The 23,368-nt window shown below is 38.1% G+C and overlaps 2 protein-coding genes across 2 annotated transcripts; one reads left to right on the plus strand and one right to left on the minus strand.

Moving 5' to 3' along the window:
- Positions 1–5,302: 5,302 nt before the first annotated feature.
- Positions 5,303–18,110, minus strand: si:dkey-32e6.6 (extracellular matrix protein 2). The gene is made up of 9 exons (XM_043224347.1): positions 17,874–18,110; positions 16,627–16,691; positions 15,803–16,244; positions 15,570–15,685; positions 14,883–15,015; positions 14,261–14,407; positions 14,016–14,148; positions 7,526–7,852; positions 5,303–5,911 (listed from the first exon to the last, which is right to left on the minus strand). The coding sequence occupies exons 1-9, from the start codon at positions 18,022–18,024 to the stop codon at positions 5,737–5,739; spliced, it is 1,689 nt and encodes a 562-aa protein (XP_043080282.1). The 5' UTR covers positions 18,025–18,110; the 3' UTR covers positions 5,303–5,736.
- A 3,377-nt stretch (positions 18,111–21,487) lies between these two features.
- tnnc1b (troponin C type 1b (slow)) lies at positions 21,488–23,199 on the plus strand. Its single transcript, XM_043224774.1, has 6 exons — positions 21,488–21,666; positions 22,240–22,270; positions 22,371–22,517; positions 22,608–22,722; positions 22,800–22,936; positions 23,030–23,199. The coding sequence occupies exons 1-6, from the start codon at positions 21,643–21,645 to the stop codon at positions 23,059–23,061; spliced, it is 486 nt and encodes a 161-aa protein (XP_043080709.1). The 5' UTR covers positions 21,488–21,642; the 3' UTR covers positions 23,062–23,199.
- The last annotated feature ends 169 nt before the right edge of the window (positions 23,200–23,368 follow it).

A 23,368-nucleotide genomic window follows, 5' to 3' on the forward strand; every position in this document is an offset into this window, starting at 1 on the left:
TATAAATCGTACAAAAGGTCACACTTATACTTAAATTATCCCATTCTGTCAGCTATTTAGATATTCCTGTCTTTTTTCAGTTTGATCAGCTCTCTAACACCGACGAGGAACCTTTTAACAGCAGCTAACTCAACGTAGCTTGTATTTCACTTCCATGTTTGAGGTTGTGGAGACGCACATAGCTGTGGCTTCATAAGTATAGCACTTTCTGAGCAGAGAGTCTACTGTAGCATTAAAGAGACTCGGATGCACAGAGAAAGCTGCAGGCAGGACAAGGGGACATCGATGATTGCATTAAAATGCACCCTAATATTAGACAGTAGAGAGCTGCATAATCTAATATGAAGAGTATTACTTTTCTTCATCATGATTTATGGATATGCTCATTTAATTCATGTAATACCGAGCTATAGAAAGCACGGCTTAGCTCACGATGATGCTGTTTTTCAGGTCTGTTTCTTATTTACCACTGGCAACCTGCGATGTTATTCATTTCAGCATTTAGTTAATTCTACTGCCAGCACCCACTCACTGACTACAGCTGGAGGATTGAGAACAAAAACTGGTACATTTTCTGAAGACGATAAAGGACAAACATTTTCCTGATGCTGAAGGGCACCGATTATATTTTTAAAATAAGGTACAGAGTCACTTTTAGTTTAACGGTGACAGCGTCCCAACCGCTCCATTACATACAGATCTTTTAGTATGATAGACCGTCCGCTTTCTCAATGAACACAGCTGTCCTGGTATATTTTTTTTACGTGTGATTTTACCACAATATTAAGTCTGAAATCGATGTGAAGCTCGTCAGTAAAAGTTCACTGTGGATGGACGCAATGCAATGATGTAAGGAACATGTCCGTGCATATTCTTGTACCGTGAACGATTTGCGTTCCCTTTCCTCACTCTTTCCATTCTCTTTTCACTGTTTGTAATGGAATGCCCTATGCTTTGGGATCACTGTCCAGTAGGGGGGTTTATGGGCTGCTGCCCCCTTACTGCTCCTCTAATAACAAACACAGGAAGCTGCTGTCGCTGGACGAGGGCAGAAAGAGGACAACACAGATGGACAGAGTTTCTTAGACTTATCAAGGTAAAACTGCTTAATTTAGACCAGCATTTCATTTTTGTACGCTGCTTTCGACTATACTGTCGGGTTCAACATTTATACGTGATGTAAAAGCAGATGAAAATGAATTAAAAAAAGTAATAAATGAATTAAAATGAATAAAATGAATTACAAAAAGTAGAAGCACTGCATTTGAAGTAGCTGCAAGTTAAAGGAATAATTTACCCAAAAATGTGAAATTTGGTGCCCCCCACCTCCCACCCTCAGTATTCATTACTTTCATAAGCGCAATATAAATGTATTAACTTATTATTATTATCTATGAATCACCCCACAGCAGACCTATACAGGTGGAGCTGGGGAAGGTGGAGGGTTTCTGACAGTGCTGCAACTGAAAGCACTGGAGAAGTATTTGAATAATGGAAGCCCATTGGCTACTGATAGAAAAAGAACAGATCAGCAGCACCACGTGACTATGTCATCATGTCAAACTGAGTTGGACCTATCAGACTGCATCATCTAGAGTTTAATGTCAGAACTATATGTTCAAGATTAATTACATGTAAGCTCATGAAAATTCAAAAATTAAGCAGGTTGGATTTTGTGCCTCTTCAGCCTTCCTTCAGGCTTCAGACCTTGATTTCCAAATTAAATGCAATATTTACTATTATTTCGAAAAAGGACTTTGGAGCAACGAGCAGCAGTTGTGTTATTTTTCTCCTTAGCCCAGGTAAGATGCTTCTGACGTTTATGTCTCAGAAATGGTTTGTTCGCCCCTTTTGCTGAAGACGTCTGGGCGGACGACTCTTGATTCACTGACTTCATTCTACTCCTTGTGAAGCTCTCCCAAGTACTCAACAGTATTCTCAAGCTTGCAGTCATCCCTGTTGCTTAAACACCTTTTCATAACTTCTTTCTTCCAGTCAACTTTACACTTAATATGCTTTGATACAGCATTCTTTGAACAACCAACCCTTTCATAAGTGGCCTCCTCTTTTGTGGAGCCTTTTCTTTATCTAAGCTTTATCTAACAATAACATTTTTAGTTTTTTTGTCTGCTTTTTTTTTTAATAAACTATTAATGAAAGAGATTCGTTTTGAACTTGTGTTTAAACATTAACATTTGAAATTCACCCAAATGAATAAATAAAAGTAACAAACTAATCAGACAGAAAATAAAGAGGGAATTTGAGATGAGAGAGAATATGAGATTGTGTGAGAATGTGTAAAGTTCAGCCTTGCTTTCCATAGAAAAGCCCGCTTTAAATGTGAAAACAGCTTGAGGCTGAATAAAGAAAGAACAGTGCTTGTCTGTGGGCCAAAGAGGATATGAAGGATAAGACAGATCTCCTCTGGGTTGAAAAAGCTCCCATGCGGACGAATCTGAGCCAGTAACGTATGCCATCTAACTAGTGAGTCCAGTCGACAATGAATCTCTGAATTGGTTATACCACTATATACATGGACTCCTGCAGTGATGCGATGAAACTCATGATGGACAAGAGCGCGTGTATCATTTAAATTACACTGCTGGGGAAGATGTTCAGAAGGATTTAAGAATAAATTACATTTTTGTTTTATTTCAATTTTTACCCCAAAGCTAAAATCGCCCAGACGTCATCTGAAAACCCAGCAGGACCATGAGCACCGTGAATTTTGTTAGTTGCGGTGGCCACTTTCTTAGACAGTAGAGCAGTGTTTTCAAAATGACCGTACAATTATGTCAAATCGCGGTTATTCTGCGTGCAGATCGGATAACCAATTGCACCGGCCAACTCAGTGGTGCTTAGAGGTAATGTGTGATTACATGCTCAGCTGGGAGATGGAGAAAGTGTTGGTTTGTTGTACTTTTTGTTACAACAGGCATTGTGAGCTGCACTGCCTATTGTGTGGCTTTAAAAGAACTCCAGATGTATGTATTTCTGTCCTAGGACAGCTCTTTGGCTTCATGGAATAGCATTTTCATCTTGTTGATCGTGATAATGCAGTGGAAAGTCACCAGATTAGGATAGCCATTTGCATAAGAAGCATGTAAATGGGGCTTAAGTGTTAATAATGTCTGTAAATTTGAAAAATCACTGAGAACTATCTTGAATGAAAAATATCTAAAGTTCACACAAACACACACACACACACACATATATATATATATATGCTGTCAAGCGATTAATCGCTTCTAAATCCTCTCTGTTTATTATGTATAAATACACACAAATATAGTAGGTATTTTAAAAATATTTACATGCATATATTTATAGAATTTATATTATAGAAAATATATTTAATATATAAACAACATATTTTTCTACAATTTATACATGTATTTATATGAACAGTATTTGTCAATTATCATTTGAATATGCTAATATTATATATATATATATATATATATATATATATATATATATATATATATATTTTTTTTTTTTATATTTTTTTTTTTTTTTTTTTTTTTTTTTTTGGCTTCTAAACTATGAAAAATGATTGCTTGAGAGTGAAATCAATATTAGATTTGATAAAGTAACGCTGCTGAGCCAGTGTCTTCTAAGCAGTGAACTGGCTAATTAAAGCATTAAGTGTGACGCGTATGTCTGTAGTGACTAATGGAGATGAATTATGTTCTCTAAGTACAAGACAAGTAGGATTACTAGACTCTCTAAACTTCTGTCAGAAATCTGCTTGCTGTCAGATTATACAGACTGTTCACAAGGAGGAGAGAGAGGTCTCTAGAAATAGAAGCCTAAGAAGAATTGATGAGAGAACAATTGTAATAATTGACCTACTGTGTATTTTACAGCAAGCACAGGATTATGTATGAGTGTGCTACGAATTAGACAGGTTTTCTTAAAGAGAGGAAGGATTTAGCATCCTGAAAGGCTGTTTTGATTGCTGTGCATGTTTTTCATTAATGCTTGCTAATAAAATGTCAGGACAAAGAACGTCAAGACCTAAGAAGTCACTTCATTAACAAAGCTGGAAGGACACCAGGATTTCTGTGGCCTTGATGTGCTGGAGAGGATCTCAGACCCTTAGCTCATGTCTTTCTGCAATATCGTTAACAATATTTTTTCCCTTACGCGGCTGCAAGAATACAGGCATTGTGTTTTACAAACAGACCAGTCACACTGTTATTAAACCTCTCCTCCAGGAAAATGATCACCGGGAATCATGCACATTTGAACCTCAGAGCCATTATCCCTGTATAGAAGACAGAAGCCCTGCTGCTCTTCATGGGTCTTGACGACACATCTGAGACCAATATATGTGATCTTTTGAATCATGCAACATTGCTGTTTTTTCGTGCATGACCTATTTGAAGTGTCCAGCTGCTCTTTTGATCTCAAGATGTCGTCTGGGTCACTTGTTCACAAGTTGCGAGTACATTTTTACTTTTTTCAGTGATATACATTGCCCTACACCCAACTCAATGAAAGCCCATATCATTATACTACACAAATAACAGTATATCGATAAATGTGCTTTGTAGTTGGCCTGGGAACTTACAACTCACTATATAATGCAAAATCCAGTATTTTTGACACATTATTGGTGACCTGACATACTAATGAAATGCAAGCTAGGCAAACTGTTTAAGAGACTTAGGACTTCTCTCTTTCAAGCAGATTACAGCGGCGCTTTGATGATTTGTTATAGCTGCCCAAAGACATTACCAAGATGGCCAACGAGAGGACTGTTTTAAAGGACCTTAAATGAGCCCAAATGCCTTCAGTGTAATGCAATTCAAACTAAATGTGTCATGCCATCACATTGCCTTCGAATGATCAGTCAAGGTCACTGGGGCCATCAACAGCTTGATGTAAATCATTTATGCTTTAAGAATCTCATCTTGGGGATCTTTACGCTTTGATAGATTTCTTGGCTAGGAGAAATCGGAGGCACTTCGCATCAAAGTAACCCGTTCTTACCCAGAGGCGGTGCTGCTGAATGAGCACAGAGGGGCCCTATTCGGAGCTGTGGGCGTCATTCACACCTGAACTCAGCAGACATCACAGCTCATAAGTTCTATCTCATTACCTTGCCATTCAAAACATCATCTCTGCTCAGAGGCCTCCAGCCGTCCACCTGAGGCAGTGTGTCCTGAAAGTCACGGGAAATAAAGATGCTGTCACATACCCTTCAGTCTCAAACTAGATTTTTTTTTTTCTTTCTAGCTGCACCTACCTGGGCTGTGAGCTACGGGTCCATCACACAATCAGTCTGACAGACAAATTGCGGTAATTGTGTACATTTAGACTTATATTTACTAAAACATTTCATTTTAGACATGAATTTGTTTCATTTTAGACATTAATGTGTTTTAATGTGACATCAGAAGATGATTTAAAATAATACAACACAAATATAAATACGAAAGTATATAATAACAAAATCACTGCAGATGCTAAATGAATATTGTAGAAAGGCATCAGATTTTTTTTTTTCAGATTCAGTTTTTTTTGTTTCAAAAGCTTATAAGAAGAATGTTTATTACATACAGAATAATGTATTATATGCTACAGGTTGCCGAACGTGACCCGAATGTGCATTTGGAGAGGAAGCATGCACACTATTAATAGATTTAATGGACATGGTGTTTACAGTATTTAATCTTAGAGTGACTGACAGGAGACGCAGAGGGGAGGATTCAAGTGACAGGGTGTTTACTAGCCCTGTGTTTGGCTCTGAGGATCCAGTATGATCTTGTTGGAATCCCGAATGCAGGAGAAAGCAGCACGAGGGATTTTCATCACATTGATGTAGTTGTACTCTAAATGGACAGCTGACAGGGGAGAATCCTCAGTCCTTTTAACCTTACAGATTGATTTCACTGGGACGGAGCTGAAAAAAGAAGGTCATACATATTACTCACTATCACACTTTTCATCGTAGAGATGTACATATTTTTCACAATAATTCCTTTTGTGATGTTTTCAATAAAAATGCCTAAAGATTACTATTATTTCAATTTTTAAAAAAACTTAAAAGCATATGTGTGCAATAAAAAAAACATTTTGGTGAGACAACTATTTTCCAAAAAACAAAAAGAAAAGATATTTACATTAATAATTACAAAATAATGTTGCCCCTCGAGTATCATTGTTTTATAAATGTTACTATATTTTTAGAACAAGACAAAAATGCTAATTAAGTAAATGATTGCAGTTGCTGATAGATTCTTAAGTGTTTCTAGACCTTACTAATTCAAGAGCAGTTTAGAGAGTAGAGATATGCATCCTTGTAATTACTGGCAGACCCTAAAGCAAGCACACAAATATTTTAATTAGTGCAGTTCATGTAGTTCAATCTTGGGTTTTAGAGCTCGCACTACATCGGCTGCCATATTCAATGCACTGCAGTCTGCGGGTGCAGACAAGCTTAAGCCTTTACGCCTTTGAAATGCAAACTAACAGAAAAGAAAGAGTAAAATTAGTGAGTAATAAATGCTAGAGAATGTTTAAAAGAAGATCAAAGAAAATTATTTGAGCCGAGTCTGAGTAGGAGTTGAAAAATCTAAAGGGAATGAGGATATTGAATGGAGGTTGTATTCATGGGCATGTAGAAGCTTAACACTACAGTTCTATTCCAAAACCTAATGACTTACTAGACAGTATTTTAAGGCATTCATTTTTCAATTTCACAGCATGTCTTTTTTGAGAATTATGGAAATCCAGAATGCACAGCAATGAACACTGTAAAAATTTCTCAAAACAACACTGTATTTTAGTCAGTAATATTTGAAATATTATTACAAACAAAAAAACTATTTTTAATATGAAGATACTTTTAAATGATTATTTACTCCTGTTTTGTCAAAAGGCACATTTTAGTCTTCAGTGTCACATGATCCATGAAATTATTCTAATATGATGATTTGAAACTTGAGAAACATTTCTTATTATTATTTTCACTGCTGAAAACTGTTGCGCTGCTTAACAATTTTGTGGCAATCATTTACTCACGATTTTTTAATGAACGCAAAGCTCAAAAAAAAATTCTTTAAAAAATAAATCAATCTACAGTAACAATGTTTTTATTGGTACTTTTGATCAATTTAACGTGTTTTTGCTGAATAATAATAGCTTTCTTGCAAAAAAAAAAGCATCTACTGACATTTACTGAGTTCTGAATGGTAGTGTGTGTGTATTTAAATGAACTATTACACACAATATTTGTCTGAACAGTACTGTTTTTGTGCTTATTACAAGTATTACGAGTATTTGTATGAGTCAGTTAATATACTGCCTTAGAAGGTAGCAGTCTATATAGGGCACAGACAGTGAAGATTTAACCTGAAGGCTGACGGCTTCTGATTTATGTTGTACAACATTCGGAGCATGTTAAAACATCACACTCTCAGTTGATCTGAACAAACTGTGTATCATTAGATAGATTTAAGACTCCAGCCTCCAGGTCTGACCACTGTGTATAGGAACAGAACTTAAGTGTACATACCTTATACGGTTGTGGTCTAGACGCAGTAGCTTGAGGTTCTTGAAATGGCGCATATTGTGTGGCACCCTCTGAAACCTGTTGTTGTCCAAGTGTAACTCCTCCAGAGTTTGATAAACACCACGAAATGACTTCCCCAGCACACCGTGCTCTTCTAACAGGTTGTGGGAGAGGTGTAGGGACCGTAAGCCTGGGCGGAGGTGACTCAGTGAGTATGGAGGAATGGAGTGAATGTGATTGTGCTGCAGAGAGAGTAGGCGCAAGGCCCGGGGCAGATCTGAGGGCACCACTGCCATCTGGTTATGGGACAGATCAAGAGTTTCCAGCTTCCTGTGAAAACAGAAAGACAGAGGTGGGGTGTTACCTTAGAGGTGGGCAATACGACCAAACTCTTATATCACAATATGAGTAAGTATATTTGTAGCAATAGCTAAAAATGCATTGTATGGGTCAAAATGACAGATTTTTCTTTTTTTGCCAAAAATCATTAAGATATTAGGTAAAAATCATGTTCCATGACAATAATTTGTACTGCAAATGTAACTCAATTTTTATTTAGTAACATGCATTGCTAAGAACTTAATTTGGATGACTTTCAAATTAAAAAAGTGATTTTCTCAGTATTTAGTTTTTTTGCACCCAGATTTTCAAACAATTGTATATCGACCAAACATTGTCCTTTCCTAACGAACCAAAGCTTATTAACCCAGCTTTCTGATGTTGTATAAACCTCAGTTTTGAAAAATTGACACGTGCATGGTTTTGTGGTCCAGGGTCACACATATTACAAAATAATTAATTTCAAATAAATAATAATTTGCCGGAAATAAGGTTAATGCAATGCCAAAATTTCAGATTCCCGTGAATTTCACAATTCTTAACACCGATACTAAAACTGTGCTAACTAATGTGAATTAATGCACTTTTATCAACTACAAACAGTTTAGTTTGTGAACAAATTTGTGTTTTGAACAAATCTTTTAAGTGAAGGAATTGTAATCACATTTGCACTAATATTTCTCATTAACTGAAGCCTGTGAGCTCTATTTTTAGTTCTCAGTGACCATTTAATGATCCAAAGGCTCACTCATAACATATAAATGCTAACTTTTCACATATTTTCCCCACCTATTCCCAGGAATATGTAATCGAAGAGCTACTCAACCAATCTGAACCAATTAGTAACAATATCACTGATAAATCGGAACAAATCATATAATTCAATGGATTTAAAAGGTCAAGAAACAAAAAACCCACCACTATTAGGCTTCAACAGAAGGACTGCTCTGCTGGTCTACTAGACATATTTGCTTGTCTAAGCATGTCTTTAAAACTTGTATTTATGCAAATTGGGTTAGAGTATTTTTGAAGTGTTTAGTGTACAACGGTTGCATCATATGCAGTGGGTTTCTTTCAGAGCTAGAAGAGCTTGTGAAGTTTTCTGCAGTGTTTGCTCGGAGAACGGGCCCCATGGCAGGTCATTAACCCAGCACAAGTCAGCTAGAGCCAAAAAAGCTTGTGCGTCGACTTCGGTTAAGCGTATTTGTGTGTGTTTTGTGAAGGCACGAGGGGGGTTTGGGGGTGGAAGATTTCAAGCGAGGGAGAGAACGTCCTAAAAGTCATGGTAGTGTATGAGAGGCTTTTGTGTTTTTCAAGAGGGGTCTTGAGGAGACAGCTGGTGTAAGTTTACAATGTTCATCTCAGCAGGAGTCAGAAGCACATTTCCTCTGCCTCCATAACACCGACGGCTGCCCAGTCCACCAGTGCGCTGAGGAGGAATAAGGGTCTCATATGGCAACGACTGTTATTATTACATCAAAAGCTACAGTGACCTCCATGTGGATTTCATTCACCCGACAAGCTCTGACACTGACCTTGAGATGAGAGATGGGACTTCAGATGTTGCAGACTGAATATCAATCAGAATATCTGGCAGTGAATATAGCTGACAGCGTTTCAGAGAGGAGCTCTGAGCTATCTCTAGTCCTAGTTTTAAGAATATAAAGCAATTGTATCACCTTAATGTATATTCAAGAAAGCTTTTGAATGCTAAGAGAAAGCGCCATGAGCAATGAGGCAGATTTATCGTGCCCATATAATCTTTGCATTAGTGGTAAACAGATTTGGCTTGATGGGCTCAGAGAAACTGTTCAACTCAAACTAGCCCCCCATAGCAAAAAAGATTAAAGAATAAATAAAGAAGCATAAAAGGAGGAGATGCGAAGGAGGAAGTTCGCTGAAAGAACTAACAAGAATTTTTGAAAGTTCTAGCTAGTTTGAGGCAATTGCATTTTGAAAAAAAAACTTCTGAACGTGATTTATAAAGGTGCGTAATTCATTTAGGCAAAAGTGTTCGACTAAAACGCTGTGTCAGACATTTGGAAAATTAAAAAATTTGGTCTGTCTTGCCTAGGGCACAGAGTGGGTCAAGACCTAAAAATAAATGAATAATGTAGGTGCATACTGTTCCTGCATTTTGGAAATAAGTGTTAATGCTAATAAATAGAGGGAATTTTTCCCTCTCTTTAGGAGATTTTCATCAACAGTTGGGTTGTTAAATAAATCCATAAATGTTTTATTATGCATGTGCGCAACGGACCACTGTCACCAGTGAGCCAGCACAATCATTTACAGCCAAAAAGACACGCATACCCACACTTACATTCACAGTGAAAAAACATGCATTTTTCATATTTTAGATATTGTAAGCTTACGTTTACTTATATTATATTAGCAGTCTGTAGACATTCACCAATAAGCTGACAAGTAGAAAAAAAGTAATCCACTGCCTAAACTGTATCTAAAAGCATCGTAAAAACTTTTAAACGTGCAATACCAGATACCATCTGAGTAACAAAACTGCCATAAAATTGCATAATCCAAGAACACAATAAAGCAGTTTCAGGATTACTGGCTTCCAATGCCAGAGTCAGATTTACATATTGACATTGTTACCAAACAGATTCCCCTCACCGACGAGCCAATAACGGTGGGCATCCTCAGGGAGCACTCCCATAAAGAGAACCAGAGAGCACGGCTGCCACCACATGTCCACAGGCACACCGATGCCAGTGTTGCACAACCGCCCTTACGTAACCTGGCACGCAGGACAGGAAGACCACTGTCACGACAAGACACATTTCATTGGATCTCATGTTATATCATGCATGCGGGAGACCCAGGCACAGCTAAACTCAGCCCCTTCATTTAGGGCACTATGATTGGAACTAGCAAGAGCGAACAATGGCATAACCATCTCCAGCTGTGGCTCCGTAATTCATGCTCTTTTCCTGACGATATTAAGGTTTTGAATATTTTCTTTCACGCTTTAAAGGGGTGGAAGGCATTTACGTGTATGCGAGTGTGTCTCTTCATATCTGCACAACCGCTGGCTCTTAGCTGTCTCCTCGGGCAGAGACACTTTATATAACTCATTATGAAATGAAAATGTGAACTTCTTGGTGAAACTGCACTAACTTGCATTTTTTTCTTTTCTCCCTGTGTGAGAAAACAAGCAGCGCGTGTCCTTTCTTTCACCCCCCGCCTCATTCCCGTAAGCTCGGTCCAGCTAGCGCATCCACACTGTCCTCACATCCATCAAAATCCTCAGTCTCAGGTCACTGGCCTGCAGAGGAGCCCTCTCCCAGAACACCCTGTTCTTCACCCCGAGAACCAAAACAACCCTCCAGATGACAGGGGGCCTGTGGTGTCACTGCTCACACACAGAAATCCGTGCACCTATATAAACACAATGGCATATGAACACACAGAACACCATGGTCTTTCAACCCCAAGTTGCACAGATTCCCATGACATTTGCCTGCTTATTGCAGATGTCACACCAATGGTCAGATATGTGCCACTTTTAGAGAAACTTTAAATGAATCTTATTAGCAGTTCTTCTACTAGAGCCATTCATCTAAAAGAAAAAAAACATGAAGGTTGCTCAGTGACATTAAAAACTGTAATTAGATTTCATAGGCCTGGCACTTGGATCTTTAGAAATGGAGGACAGAGCTCAAGGAAGTGAGGACTTTAATATAAATACAATGCAAAAGCAGTTATTTTAAGTAAAAATGTAAATTCCATCACCATTCACTCACCCTAATGTCATTAAAAGCTGTATATATATTTTTTTTTTTTCAAAACACAAATTAAGAAGATTATTAAGATTATTAGTAAGAAGTGCCTTTTATGCTGAGGGTCTGTAATAGTTACTGTTTCTTTACATTTTTAATAATTTCAATAACAAGACCCCCCAGAAGTACGCAATTTGCCATCTTTGAAACACAAATATTTTTTTGAGCAAGTCGCCTCAGCTGGAAATTTCATGTGACTGATCACACACAAGATTCAGGAAAATACTGTCATGACTACATCTTTATGTGTGTGTGTGTGTGTGTGTGTATATATGCAGCTGGGCTGCTAGAGGAGTGAAAGTTAGAGAAATGGAGTGTTGAGGAGGTGTTGATGGAGCTGGGATTTACACTGGGTCCATGGTGCCGATTTGGACATTATTTGGGCTGACAGGCATTCATAAAAGCTGAAGAAATGAAAGCAGACAGTAAAAATCTTGCCTTAACTCGGCGAGGTTCAGAGATTTGTTGCCGAGATAATAGCATGGTGCTGCAGTGTTTGGGCAGATCACAGGATCACACATGTGAATGCGCGCACACACACACACGCACACACAAATAGTAACAATTAAGAGCAGCAATTTGGTGACAATGTGACATTATTTTTGAAATAAAGAGTCTGTAAAGTTGGACTGTTGGCTGATCAAAGCTCACTTACGCTCACTGCAGCTAATTAGAGGTTACCTTAAAAAAGCAGCTGGAAAGTAAACAGTGCAACAGCTATGGAAGCGATAATGCCCGCTTTCCTGGTAATGCAGATGTTAATGAGAGTGAATAGAAAGGAGAATTATGAATTCCTGCAAACCAGCTTTACACGGCACTGTTTCAAAAAGATTTGCAACTTGCAAGAAAAGAAAATGAGTAAAAGATGTTAGAGATGAATAATGTATTAGTATAATTTGCTGACTTTATAAGAGTCAGTGTGAGAGAGGGAATGGAGGGGGTGGAAAAGACAAAAAGCTTATGGTGTCGTAGTTGTAATGGAAGGTCTCATTTTAATGTACTTGATTAGTAATTTAGTTTATCTTTATGTTAATGCTGTGATGCTTTTTCAAAGCTCTATTTCATGTTTATTGTAATTGAATGGTAAATCACACAAAATATGCATCCGGTTTTTAATAAAAGGAGGGTGAGTAAATGACTGGATTTGAATTTTTGTATATACTCTGCACGTCTCTTTTAGCTATAAAGTATTGATTACATCTTTTCTATGTGTTTTTTTAGCTTTTAGTGGAAGTATGGATGGTTTTATGTGCTAACCACATATCTGTAGGTTGGCAGCTCTACAAAACAAAATCCACAAAAAGTCTCCCTGCAGGAATGCTTGCACACCACGGTCACCCCTGTATGAATCATAACCCCACACATTCACCATCGCACAGCCAAGCCATAACCAGTGCTGTAAACCGCTCCATTTGGCTGATCGGTGGCCAGCCAAACATCTGCATTCACCGCAATACAAGTGCAATCTTTTATCCATGAGTGAGCCTAGGCCTAATTACAAAATAGACCCCAGTAATCCTCTATATACGACCCCAGACACAGTCTTTATTACTTGTGAAATTAAGCTCGGATTTCCAAACAGCTGGGACGTGGTGTGTGTTTTCTGACTTGTTTTTCTAACTTCACCCCATCGCTCAGTGTGTTTGACAGGGTAAAGGGCAGAGTGAGTGATGAGTGGGCTCTCTGTCACTTCTGCCTCTCATATAACACGCTCCTGAGGATGAGTGATGTGAGACCTTGGAGAAGCACATCTACTCTGGTAGAATCGAAACTATGAGGCAGATGCAGGCTGACAGCAGGTTCAGAATAAATGATCACACTCCTTCAACTGATTCTGATGATGACGGACACACGGGTTCCTGGAATTGTGTTGTACCACAACGCATTTAGCAATGGTTGGGTTGCTTTTCTCAGCATGTCGTTTGTGCAGCATCTAGTGGCTAAAAAGGAAACTGTACTGTGTGTGTACTTATGCTACAGTACATTGTGTGGACCGAATGTCCCCAGAAAGGGGATTGTTTTATGACATTGTGGGGCCTGGCTTGTGTATTTATGGTTAGCCCTCATTGGCTGCTTTTTAAACAGAAGGCTGTACTAGCAGAAATGGGTGAAAGGAGACGTGCTAAATGTGCAGGGTTAGGGGTCCTCCAGAAATGTGGTTGGGAACCGCTGATATAGGCACAATTTCTGTATTCCACTGTATATATTACTTTTTTATACAGAAATAATGATTTGATTAATTTAATAATCTATATATCCAAACAATTTATTAACTATTTTATCTATATATAAAATGTGTATTAATATAATGATATAATATGGCTCATAAAAATAATAAAGTGTGTGAGACTCACCGCAGCTTGATCCAGGCCTCAGGGTAGATGCTGTTCTCTTTTAGGAGGTTATGGCTGAGATCTAACACCTTCAAGTGGACACACTTATCCAAAAGCCTGTCTTGCACCTCCACTATTTGATTGTCCTGCAACCCTAGGTCCTGCAAATACACCAAGATTTATATCAAAGTATAAATACCATAAACCTATACAGAGAAACAAGTGAGTGAGTCATTAGCCTGGTTACAGAACTGACCTCTATAGACGGGGCAAGCCTGCTGGGATACCACTGAATCTGTTTTTATCCAGTCGTAAAAACTTGAGTGCCTTCAGAGGTTTGAAAGCCCAGGGTGCAATGCTGCTCTCATACAGGATATTTCCTGTCAGCTCTAACACTTGTAGGTTAAGCAACCCTGCAGAAATCAAAATGTTATTAGTCAGTTCAGTTAAAGGTGCATCAGTAAATAGTTTTTATTTTAAGCTGTCCTACACTTATTCTGACACCTAGTGGTGTGGATGTAACCTGTAACCTAAAAAAAGCATTCTGTTCTTAAAATTATTGTTCAAATGATCTTTCATGATTTATTTTAGGCTGGAATACACTACACGACTAAAATACTTTTATGCCAACTTTGTAAACAGTTACAGTCAGATGAAAAAAACTTTACTAAGTTACTAAGATTAAGCAAGTAATATTGGGCTGGTCATGTGACCTCAACAAGTCAACCCCCTCAACACAACTTGTAATAAAAGAGCTTTTATTCAGCTACTAATAAGAGATTAAAAAAATACTACCCCATTCTTCATGTGTAAATCTATGTAACAAGGAAAAATTATATAAAGAACTTAATAAGCTGCTTGTGCAGCTGACATGAAAACAACACAAACCTGTGAAGCTGTGTGAAGCCAGTTGGTTTAATCTATTGTTGTTTATCTTCAGATTCTCCAAAGAAGATGGCAACTGTGGAACTGTTGTAAGTTCATTGCCATCAAGTTTCAGAATTTTCAGCTTTGTAAGATTCTGTTAAAAGAGCAGAAACAAACTTGTCTACATGGGACTTAGTGGTTATGTCCTGTCTGTTTTGGGCCTAGTGAATTATGAGCCTGCGTTTTAACACAGCAATGTTTCCACTGTGCCTACCACCAAATGAAAAGCTTTTAGCTACTTTCCATTTGTAAAACGACATAAATGTGCATTGTAACTTGTGTACCCATTTCCCTCATCAAAGAGAATTTACTCCTCATGCTAATTTCACCAACATTTCATAGACGGTCAAAGAAGACAGTGGCATTTTCCACTGGCCAAACCGTGGTTCCTATTTTCATGCTGCTGAGTTTGCTTTGGGAGTGGTGCGTTTGGACTCTTCTCAAGGTCTCCTGCTGGGAAATCCGGACGTATCTTGGCTGGACTTATAGTTAGCAGTTATAATTTGAAACTTTTAATTCGTATGTTCTTAAAAATCCTGACTAGGATGGAATTATTTTTAGATTTGATGTAGACATACAGTACATACTCTTTTAAGATTATAGGAGTATTTAACCGGTGTAATTGAAGGGATAAAATAGTACCAGTACCGTGAAGAGATTTAGGTCGAAAGAGAAGTCGTCCAGCTTGTTCAAACTTAGGTCAAGCTCTTCAAGATCTGGCAGCCCGGAAAAACCACTGGGAGGAATTCTTGTTAAGTTATTCCCTGTAAGACAGCGCATTGGTTAAAATGTTGAATTACAAGACGCAACCAATGTAAATTATAGAACGTTTCAGTGATGTATATACTTATGTCGGATCGTTCAGCCTTTCCGGACCTTACCAGGCAGTTCAAGTATGGTGACTTCCTCGTTTGTGATGTCTGGTAGTTGGGACAAGCCAATCTGCTTGCAGGATACTCGACCTTCTCCCACTTGGCAGCCTTCTGGTAATGAGTCTTGGGTGGAGGTGCTGTTAGATGCATCATTCTCCTCTTCTTCGGCTGTCTCTTCTTCCTTTCCTTCCTCCTCTCCTCCTTCTTCTTCTTCCTCTTCCTCCTCCTCTTCTTCTTCCTCCTCCTCCTCATCATCATCCTCTTCCTCTTCATCCTCATCCTCTTCCTCCTCCTTTTTCTTTGGTTTCTGCTCTTCCCCTTGATCCAAGAGGCGTTTTTTCTCCTCTTTGAGTTCCTTCAAGATTGTATTCAGTTTCCCCGCCGCTCCACCCCATCTCTCCAACACAGCATTGAGCTCCACCCACACAGCCTCAGCTCGCCCCATAACTGACTGATGGGACACACAGCAGGAATCCAGCTCATTAGTTATACAGGAATGACCAGAAACACGCTGAACAAACTAAACAAACTAAATATAGTGGACAAATAGCACAGGCAGGAATAAAGGAGGTGGAAAATGAGAGGTTGGGCATTAAGACAGGAAGCAAAAATAGACTTATAATTAGCATTTATGGTATGGTTGTGCTATCTTGGACTGCCAGAATACACATACTTCTTCCACTGTAACAACAGTAGCAGCCTGTGCAGCAAACAGGCGTTACTATAGGATAGGTGTATGGTCGAGAATTCAATATTTACTGTTTTCTATTTATTTTACCAAATTATTTGATGTAAGAAACCTGATTGGTTTGTCTCCAGAAATACAAACTCACCTGCGTGTCTGTAGCAGCGTCGCTTACTTGGCTTGTTCTTTGTACATCATTGGTTCCTTTTTCACCTGCAAATGCAGCCATGATTCAATACAATAATAAGTGAATTCAGAACCAAAAAGAAGCTACATGCACTACTGTAAATGTTTTTTTAAAATAAATTAATAACACTTTATTTTCTCAGTATTAACAAGCTGCTTATTAGCATGCATATTACTTATTAGTACTTTTAAAGGACATATTAATGTCTTGTTCTTCATGACCATATTTAAGATCCCACCGCAGACCTAAACTTAACAACTACCTAAATTAGCAGTTTAGAAATGGAAAACTTTTAATTTATAGTGAATATGTTCCCTACTCTACAATGAATAAATTACATTCTAATATATATTGTGTAACTTTTTGTAAATTTGTGTAAATATTGTGTAAATGTTATTTCGATAGTTCACTGTAAACATTCGACTAACAGTAAATAACTTTGCAACTCCATGTCAACTAGCAGTCATGAGAGTATTAGTAGACTGTCTGCTTAATAACTTCTAACACTTTTGATGGGTCCAAAAGATACAACATACTGACTATGAGGAACTTTGCAAGTATATGTCAACTTATTCTACTAACACTAAACCTACCCTAACAGTCTACACTGAGAGTTAGTAGACATGTAGTTGCAAATTAATGAGAATTAGTTGACGTGTAGTTACAATGTTACTTATAGTTAGTACAGGGTACTATGAAAATAATGCAACCATATATTCAAAACAGTTTTGCAATAGTATTTCACAATGGTACTGTTTTACTGTATTTTCAAGCAAATAAATAAAAATAACATTTAATAAGCATTTATATATATTTTTACCATCCCCAAACTACTGAAAAGTATTGTGATGTATAGTGGATCATGTTCAGAACTAATGAGAATAACTATACCTGCGTTTACTTTGCTATGACATTACTTAAAAGTGAAAAGGTGACTGTAAATGCAGCCACAAACATATTTCCAAATATTGAAATAAATTTTCAACAATTCAAACTATTGTATGGCATACATACTCTATGCAAATCGTTGCTTTTTCTTCTATTTATTTCTGTAAAATATCCTTCGATTCTATGTATCTTTAGTTTTGAACTTTTATCATAGCATAACAGACACCGTTTACTATTCACAATGAACTTGTCTGACCTGAGACTGCAAACTCTGTCACTGCTCTTGAAATCATAATTACTATAATTACTGATGAACTCACTTGATGCTGATGAAGAATCCACCGGTTGATGCTGCGAGGGTGAAACATCTGTCTCAGTTATAAATGTGAAGAGTGAATTCAGTCCATCCAGGACTTGTCCTTCCACAGATAAAGCTCCTAAGCACACGCAAAACACCAAAAGAGCCTGCATGATTCTTATCCGATCTGCTCAGACGCTCACCATGTACCTGCAGGCTCACCTCCAGCTGCCCTCTTAAATTCTCTCTTTGTCAGCAGTGAGAAGGAGGAGGAGAAGAAAACAGGGAGGAGATCACAGTGCGTGGTTAGACGTGTACAAGGACCTTCATTGCCAGGAGTTCACAAAAATATCAACTCCTCCTTATAAAGTCAACGGTTGTGCCAACAAACACTAGAGTTTGGGACGGAGAGAGAGAGAGAGAGAGAGAGGCAGAGGCAGAGGAATGATGGTCAATGTCAGTCACGTCATGCCACAGTGACACAGTGTTCACACCTTGTAGCACTTGAGATGGACAAATGAGAGAGTTATCCAAACAAGAGGGCAGCGAGCGAGCAGCCTGACTGACCTGTGCAGAGATCTCTCTCCGGCTCCATGTCTCGTCCTCAACATGTTCTTGCCTGGCATGCTGCCATTAGCACGTATGTAAGAAAAAGAAAAAGACCTCGCCAAAAGAGAAAGACATGGTTCTCTAACTCATAAAACAAACAGATGGAGGCAGACAGGCATACAGACAAATGCTGTGTGTTTTCAAAGCATACAGTTACACACTCCTCTGGGGTTATGGAGATTACAGGCTGATTTATATGTAGTGTCGCATTTGAGAATTAGATTGCAATTCTGGTCATTACTTTAAAACAAGGGCCGTGGGGTTTGATATTTTCTTTGACATTCATTCATTTTAAGTTTGCCATCAGCGTCCAAATAGTTTTTGCGTTTAAAACTGTCTTTTTAATTTCTCTCATTAGTGTGAAATCAGAGATTTGAGAAATCTGTGGGGGAGGAAAGAAGGATGTTTAAAAAAAGCCACAGTTAGGGCTGGACGTGGGTCTCACAGACACATACAAATAGACCAGCTCTGAGGGTCACGTTGTATAGGGAAAGATTGTTTGCATTTACATTCACACCATAAAGTATCACTGCAGAGTGAGATATTGCCTTGCGACTCTGTTAAAATTTGCTCAGACAACACTGGATACAAAATGGGCAACAACTGTGTACGTTGACATAGGAAGCGTATATTTTATCACCTTATGATAAGGTGTTTTAACACCTTGAGGCATCTTTATACCACTTTTTTAGCTTTCTTAACAGTTTTAATTTGCACTAGATATCAGATATCATTACAGCTTTCAATTAACATTATTGTAGAATTCATTATTTTATTAGCAAAAGCAAACATATGTATAAGTTTTACATTTTATTTTAATTTTAAATGTATATATAAGGACTGTCAAGCAGTTAATCTTTATTAATTGCATCCAAAATATATTTTTGTTTACACAGTATATGTGTGTACTGTGTATATTCATTATGTGAATGTAGATAAACACTTACGCATGAATATATTTAATAAATGTTAAGTTTATTAAACATATTTATACATAACAGAAAGTCTATGAATATAAATATATACATGTAAATATTTTAAAAATGTGTATTTATATATACATAATAAATATACTCAGTACAGTTATATTATGTAAATATTTTTTTTTATTTTGAATGATTAATCACAGTTAATCGTTTGACAGCACTAATATATAAAACACTGAATAATAATTATAACAACTTTTCATTGCCTTTACTTTAAAAAAAATGTTCATTGCTCAGTCCACTCAAAATATAAAGTTGCTTTAAAGAAGCTTAGGCCACCTGTTTCTGAAACACCTTTTCTTAAATTCTCTCTTGACAACCAATCTAACTTTCAAATGGATGACCCTGTAATGCAAACAAACAGTGGGTAAGAGTGAGACAGAATCTGTAATTTTATGCTATCTGGCAAAACCACTTTGCCAGACTGCTGCTCCTCGTACAAATGTCTGTCTGTAGTGAGTCACTGGAGTGAGTGTGTTCGGCTGACCTCTCCGGTGTCCAAGCCCACTTTGTCTTCATTGTCCCACACACGCCCTCTGAACCTCTGAATCTCAGCTGTTACTTGTTCTCAGGGTGAGGAAGGTTGCGGTTGTTGTATGCTGGTCGTGGAGAGAGCTGCTGAGAACATGGGCAATGAGTAAAAAGCAATAAAAAGAGCTTTACCTAACACAGAAAACTGTGAAAGCTAAATGAACCCCAAGCCTTTTGGATTCATACTTAGAAAATTATACTGCTTTTTGTCTGTGAATTGTACATGTGTGAGAGTTGTAATCTCTTACTCTTTAAGGGAAGGTTCATGGCTAGTTGGTGGTTCTTAATTTAGGCCGGCGTGATCCAGAATAGCATATTGTATCATTGTGATGACAGCACTGCTGGCATTAGTCTATGCTTGATGCTTTCATGCTACTTGTGGCCCAACATGAGATGATGCAGTCTGATTTTGACATTAAATACTGATTGATTTGTAGACATTGGTGAAGCGGAAAATAGAAAAAGATGAAAACAAAAGAAACAAGTGTTCAGAATGATTATAAATGATAAAACTATCCCAAACACAAACACATAACAAGCTGACATGTCACTTACAGTCAGGAATGATATGATAAATCACAAAACATGGTCAGATGTTATCAAGCAGCTCAGGCACAAGACGTGACTTGAGCGCTAGGTTCCATTCTCTGGACTTAATTATAGAAATAAAGATGGAGAGATGCCACGGTGAAGCAGCTGTTTATATATCACTAGTCTTAGGACTGAAGTAATTAGATGTTTCCCCTGATCTTTCATTCATAACCGCAACTAAAACAGTTACTCGATTCCTTTTACTGCTCCTTTTGCATTTTTCTAATTTAAAACATTATTATTCAGTGCAAATTAAATTTTAAAATAAAAAATCTGAGTTAACTGAAAATGATATTTCATTTACAGTATGCTCTAAGTTTGTATAAAAGGTGTTGATCATCTTAAGCTCTAATGCAATCTCATAATAATTTTATGCAAACATTTTTTATACAATTACAAAAGATCCACAAAAGAAAAGTGGTACTGGGACATTTTGGTTATCCAGTGCCATATTTCAGATTGGTTCTTTGAATGAGGAAAAAACACTGAAGGGAATTATTAATGTTCATTCTCTTAAAGGGCCCACACCTTTAACAACCCAAACACTGGTTAAGATTTAATAACAAGAAGTGCTATTTGCCTCTTTGATTATAGTAATTTCCTGCACACAAAGAGCCAGTGCCTGCCACAAGAATGCAGTCGTGATGCTGCTCAACAATGATTGGCAAATGCAGGTGACCGGTGGATAAGTTTAGAGCCTGATACGGGGTTGTTGCTCAGGCTGCCAGAGAGACCAGTGCCAAGGACTTATTGTCATAACTCGAGTTCTCCTGCCTGTTGTCTCTGACATTCCTCCCCTATTTATAGCCTATGCCATCTCTAAGCCCTTTCTGTCCCGCTCCCTTTCCTTTTTCACCCATCCCTCGCTCTCTTAGATAGGAAAGGGGAGTGACAAAAGGCTTTGTCTTTTCTGGGGCCATCCATTCCATCCATAAAGGCCAAGGCAGGTGGCTCTGGGACTCTTCGTCCTGTGTCTGCTGTGAAGAGAGGAGTGCTGGGTGGGCTTCAGTGCTGGATTACCTTTGAGGAGTTTACAGAGAATTTCATAAAGGAAACCTTAATCCCAGGACAGTCATGGATGACGTATATAAAGCAGCGGTAAGTTATGATTGCACAAATTAGAATTACTACATTTAACCTCAGGCTGCCTGAGCGGAGAGTGACCCAAAAGTTGGTATGATTAGGTAAAATAACTGATAAATTAATAACTGTTCTTTTAAACATTAACCCGTCCTTCACCATTTCCTTCCTCCAAAAAACGACAGGTTTATTTCAGACTTATAACTAATAATCAGCCAGAGAAATCAATCTGTGCACTGTCGGGTTAGTTATCTCTCAAGGTTAAATCAGTGAATAGGAAATGGGACAGTAGTGGTTTGGGGCCTTTTTACACTATCACAGGACACACTATCAAAATGGAATTGAGCAACAAAACCAGTGTAACCAGGTTTAGATTTAACATATCCTGTAATAGCCGGTGAAATGGAGAAGGGTCATGGTGGCTAAAGTGTTTAACAATGGGTCAGAGGGTGTCTGGTGTCTGAAGAACATTATGCGAGTGACAGCTGTCATTCCTGTAAAGAATAGACCCTGGTCAGTCTTACAACATATTATATTTTTAGTTCTAAGCCAAGTGGAGCAAAGATTTGAGCTCTCTTTTCCACCAAACAGGTAGAGAACTTGACAGAAGAACAAAAAAATGGTGAGTTTTTCTTTTTAATCGTTCAACAGCTGCGTGTCTTGAGATGTAACACTGCCAACTCTCTTATAAACTTACAAAAGTTGCTGACTGTGCCCGGCAGAGTTCCGTGCTGCGTTCGACATCTTCGTCCAGGACGCTGAGGATGGCTGTATCAGCACTAAGGAGTTGGGCAAGGTGATGAGGATGCTGGGCCAGAACCCCACTCAAGAAGAGCTGCAGGAAATGGTAGATGAAGTAGATGAGGATGGTATGTTGGATTTTAGTTGAAGATATGATTCAGGTGAAGCTTATGATATGAATTGGGATTTGATCGTTGAAAGGTGTCTGTGGGTTGCAGGAAGCGGGACGGTTGACTTTGATGAGTTCCTGGTGATGATGGTGCGCTGCATGAAAGAGGAGAGCAAAGGAAAATCAGAAGAAGAGCTGGCTGAAGTTTTCCGCATGTTTGACAAGTACGAACAGCATGAGGATACTGTAGTGTTCATCACATTACTTCCTATACTAGATGTTTTATCGTTGTCTCTTGAAGGAATGGAGATGGCTACATTGACTTAGATGAGCTGAAGAACATGCTGGAATCGACAGGTGAGGCCATCACCGAGGACGACATTGAGGAGCTGATGAAGGACGGAGACAAAAACAACGACGGCAAGATCGATTACGACGGTAAATTGACGCATTATATATGGCATATTTGTTTTATACTCAAAAATTACACATTTTGACAACAAAAACCCGTTTTACTTTTAATACCGACAGAGTTCCTGGAATTCATGAAGGGTGTCGAATAAAACTCCCGCCAAACAGATTCAGAACCGCAAAAAGAAACCTGTCACTTCATTCCCTGACTTCACCACACTCGATTGAGAAGCACAGAAAATGATTTTGTATTTCTTTAATTTGCTGAAATAAATAAATGGTGTCATGTACTGCTGCCTAAAACAGCAACGTTATTTTGCTCAAGTAAAAACGTTTTCTGTACACAGTTGCACATATTTTTTTTGTGTTTCAGTAGAACAAAGTTTTAAAACAGATTGGGTTTCGTCTTTACAGATAGGTGTAGTACTCTTAGCTGCGATAAACCACATTTTAATTAGA

Source organism: Puntigrus tetrazona, chromosome 23 (genome assembly GCF_018831695.1).
Source record: "Puntigrus tetrazona isolate hp1 chromosome 23, ASM1883169v1, whole genome shotgun sequence".
In the NCBI taxonomy this organism is placed as follows: Eukaryota; Metazoa; Chordata; class Actinopteri; order Cypriniformes; family Cyprinidae; genus Puntigrus; species Puntigrus tetrazona.

Coding starts and splice junctions, on each gene's coding strand:
- si:dkey-32e6.6 (XM_043224347.1), bottom strand. CDS start 18,024: ATGCAGGCTCTTTTGGTGTTTTGCGTGTGCTTAGGAGCTTTATCTGTG. Junction 15,686..15,802: donor CACCATACTTGAACTGCCTG/GTAAGGTCCGGA, acceptor GCTGTCTTACAG/GGAATAACTTAACAAGAATT. Junction 15,016..15,569: donor TCGACCTAAATCTCTTCACG/GTACTGGTACTA, acceptor CTCTTTTAACAG/AATCTTACAAAGCTGAAAAT.
- tnnc1b (XM_043224774.1), top strand. CDS start 21,643: ATGGATGACGTATATAAAGCAGCG. Junction 22,271..22,370: donor GACAGAAGAACAAAAAAATG/GTGAGTTTTTCT, acceptor TGTGCCCGGCAG/AGTTCCGTGCTGCGTTCGAC. Junction 22,518..22,607: donor AGATGAAGTAGATGAGGATG/GTATGTTGGATT, acceptor TGTGGGTTGCAG/GAAGCGGGACGGTTGACTTT.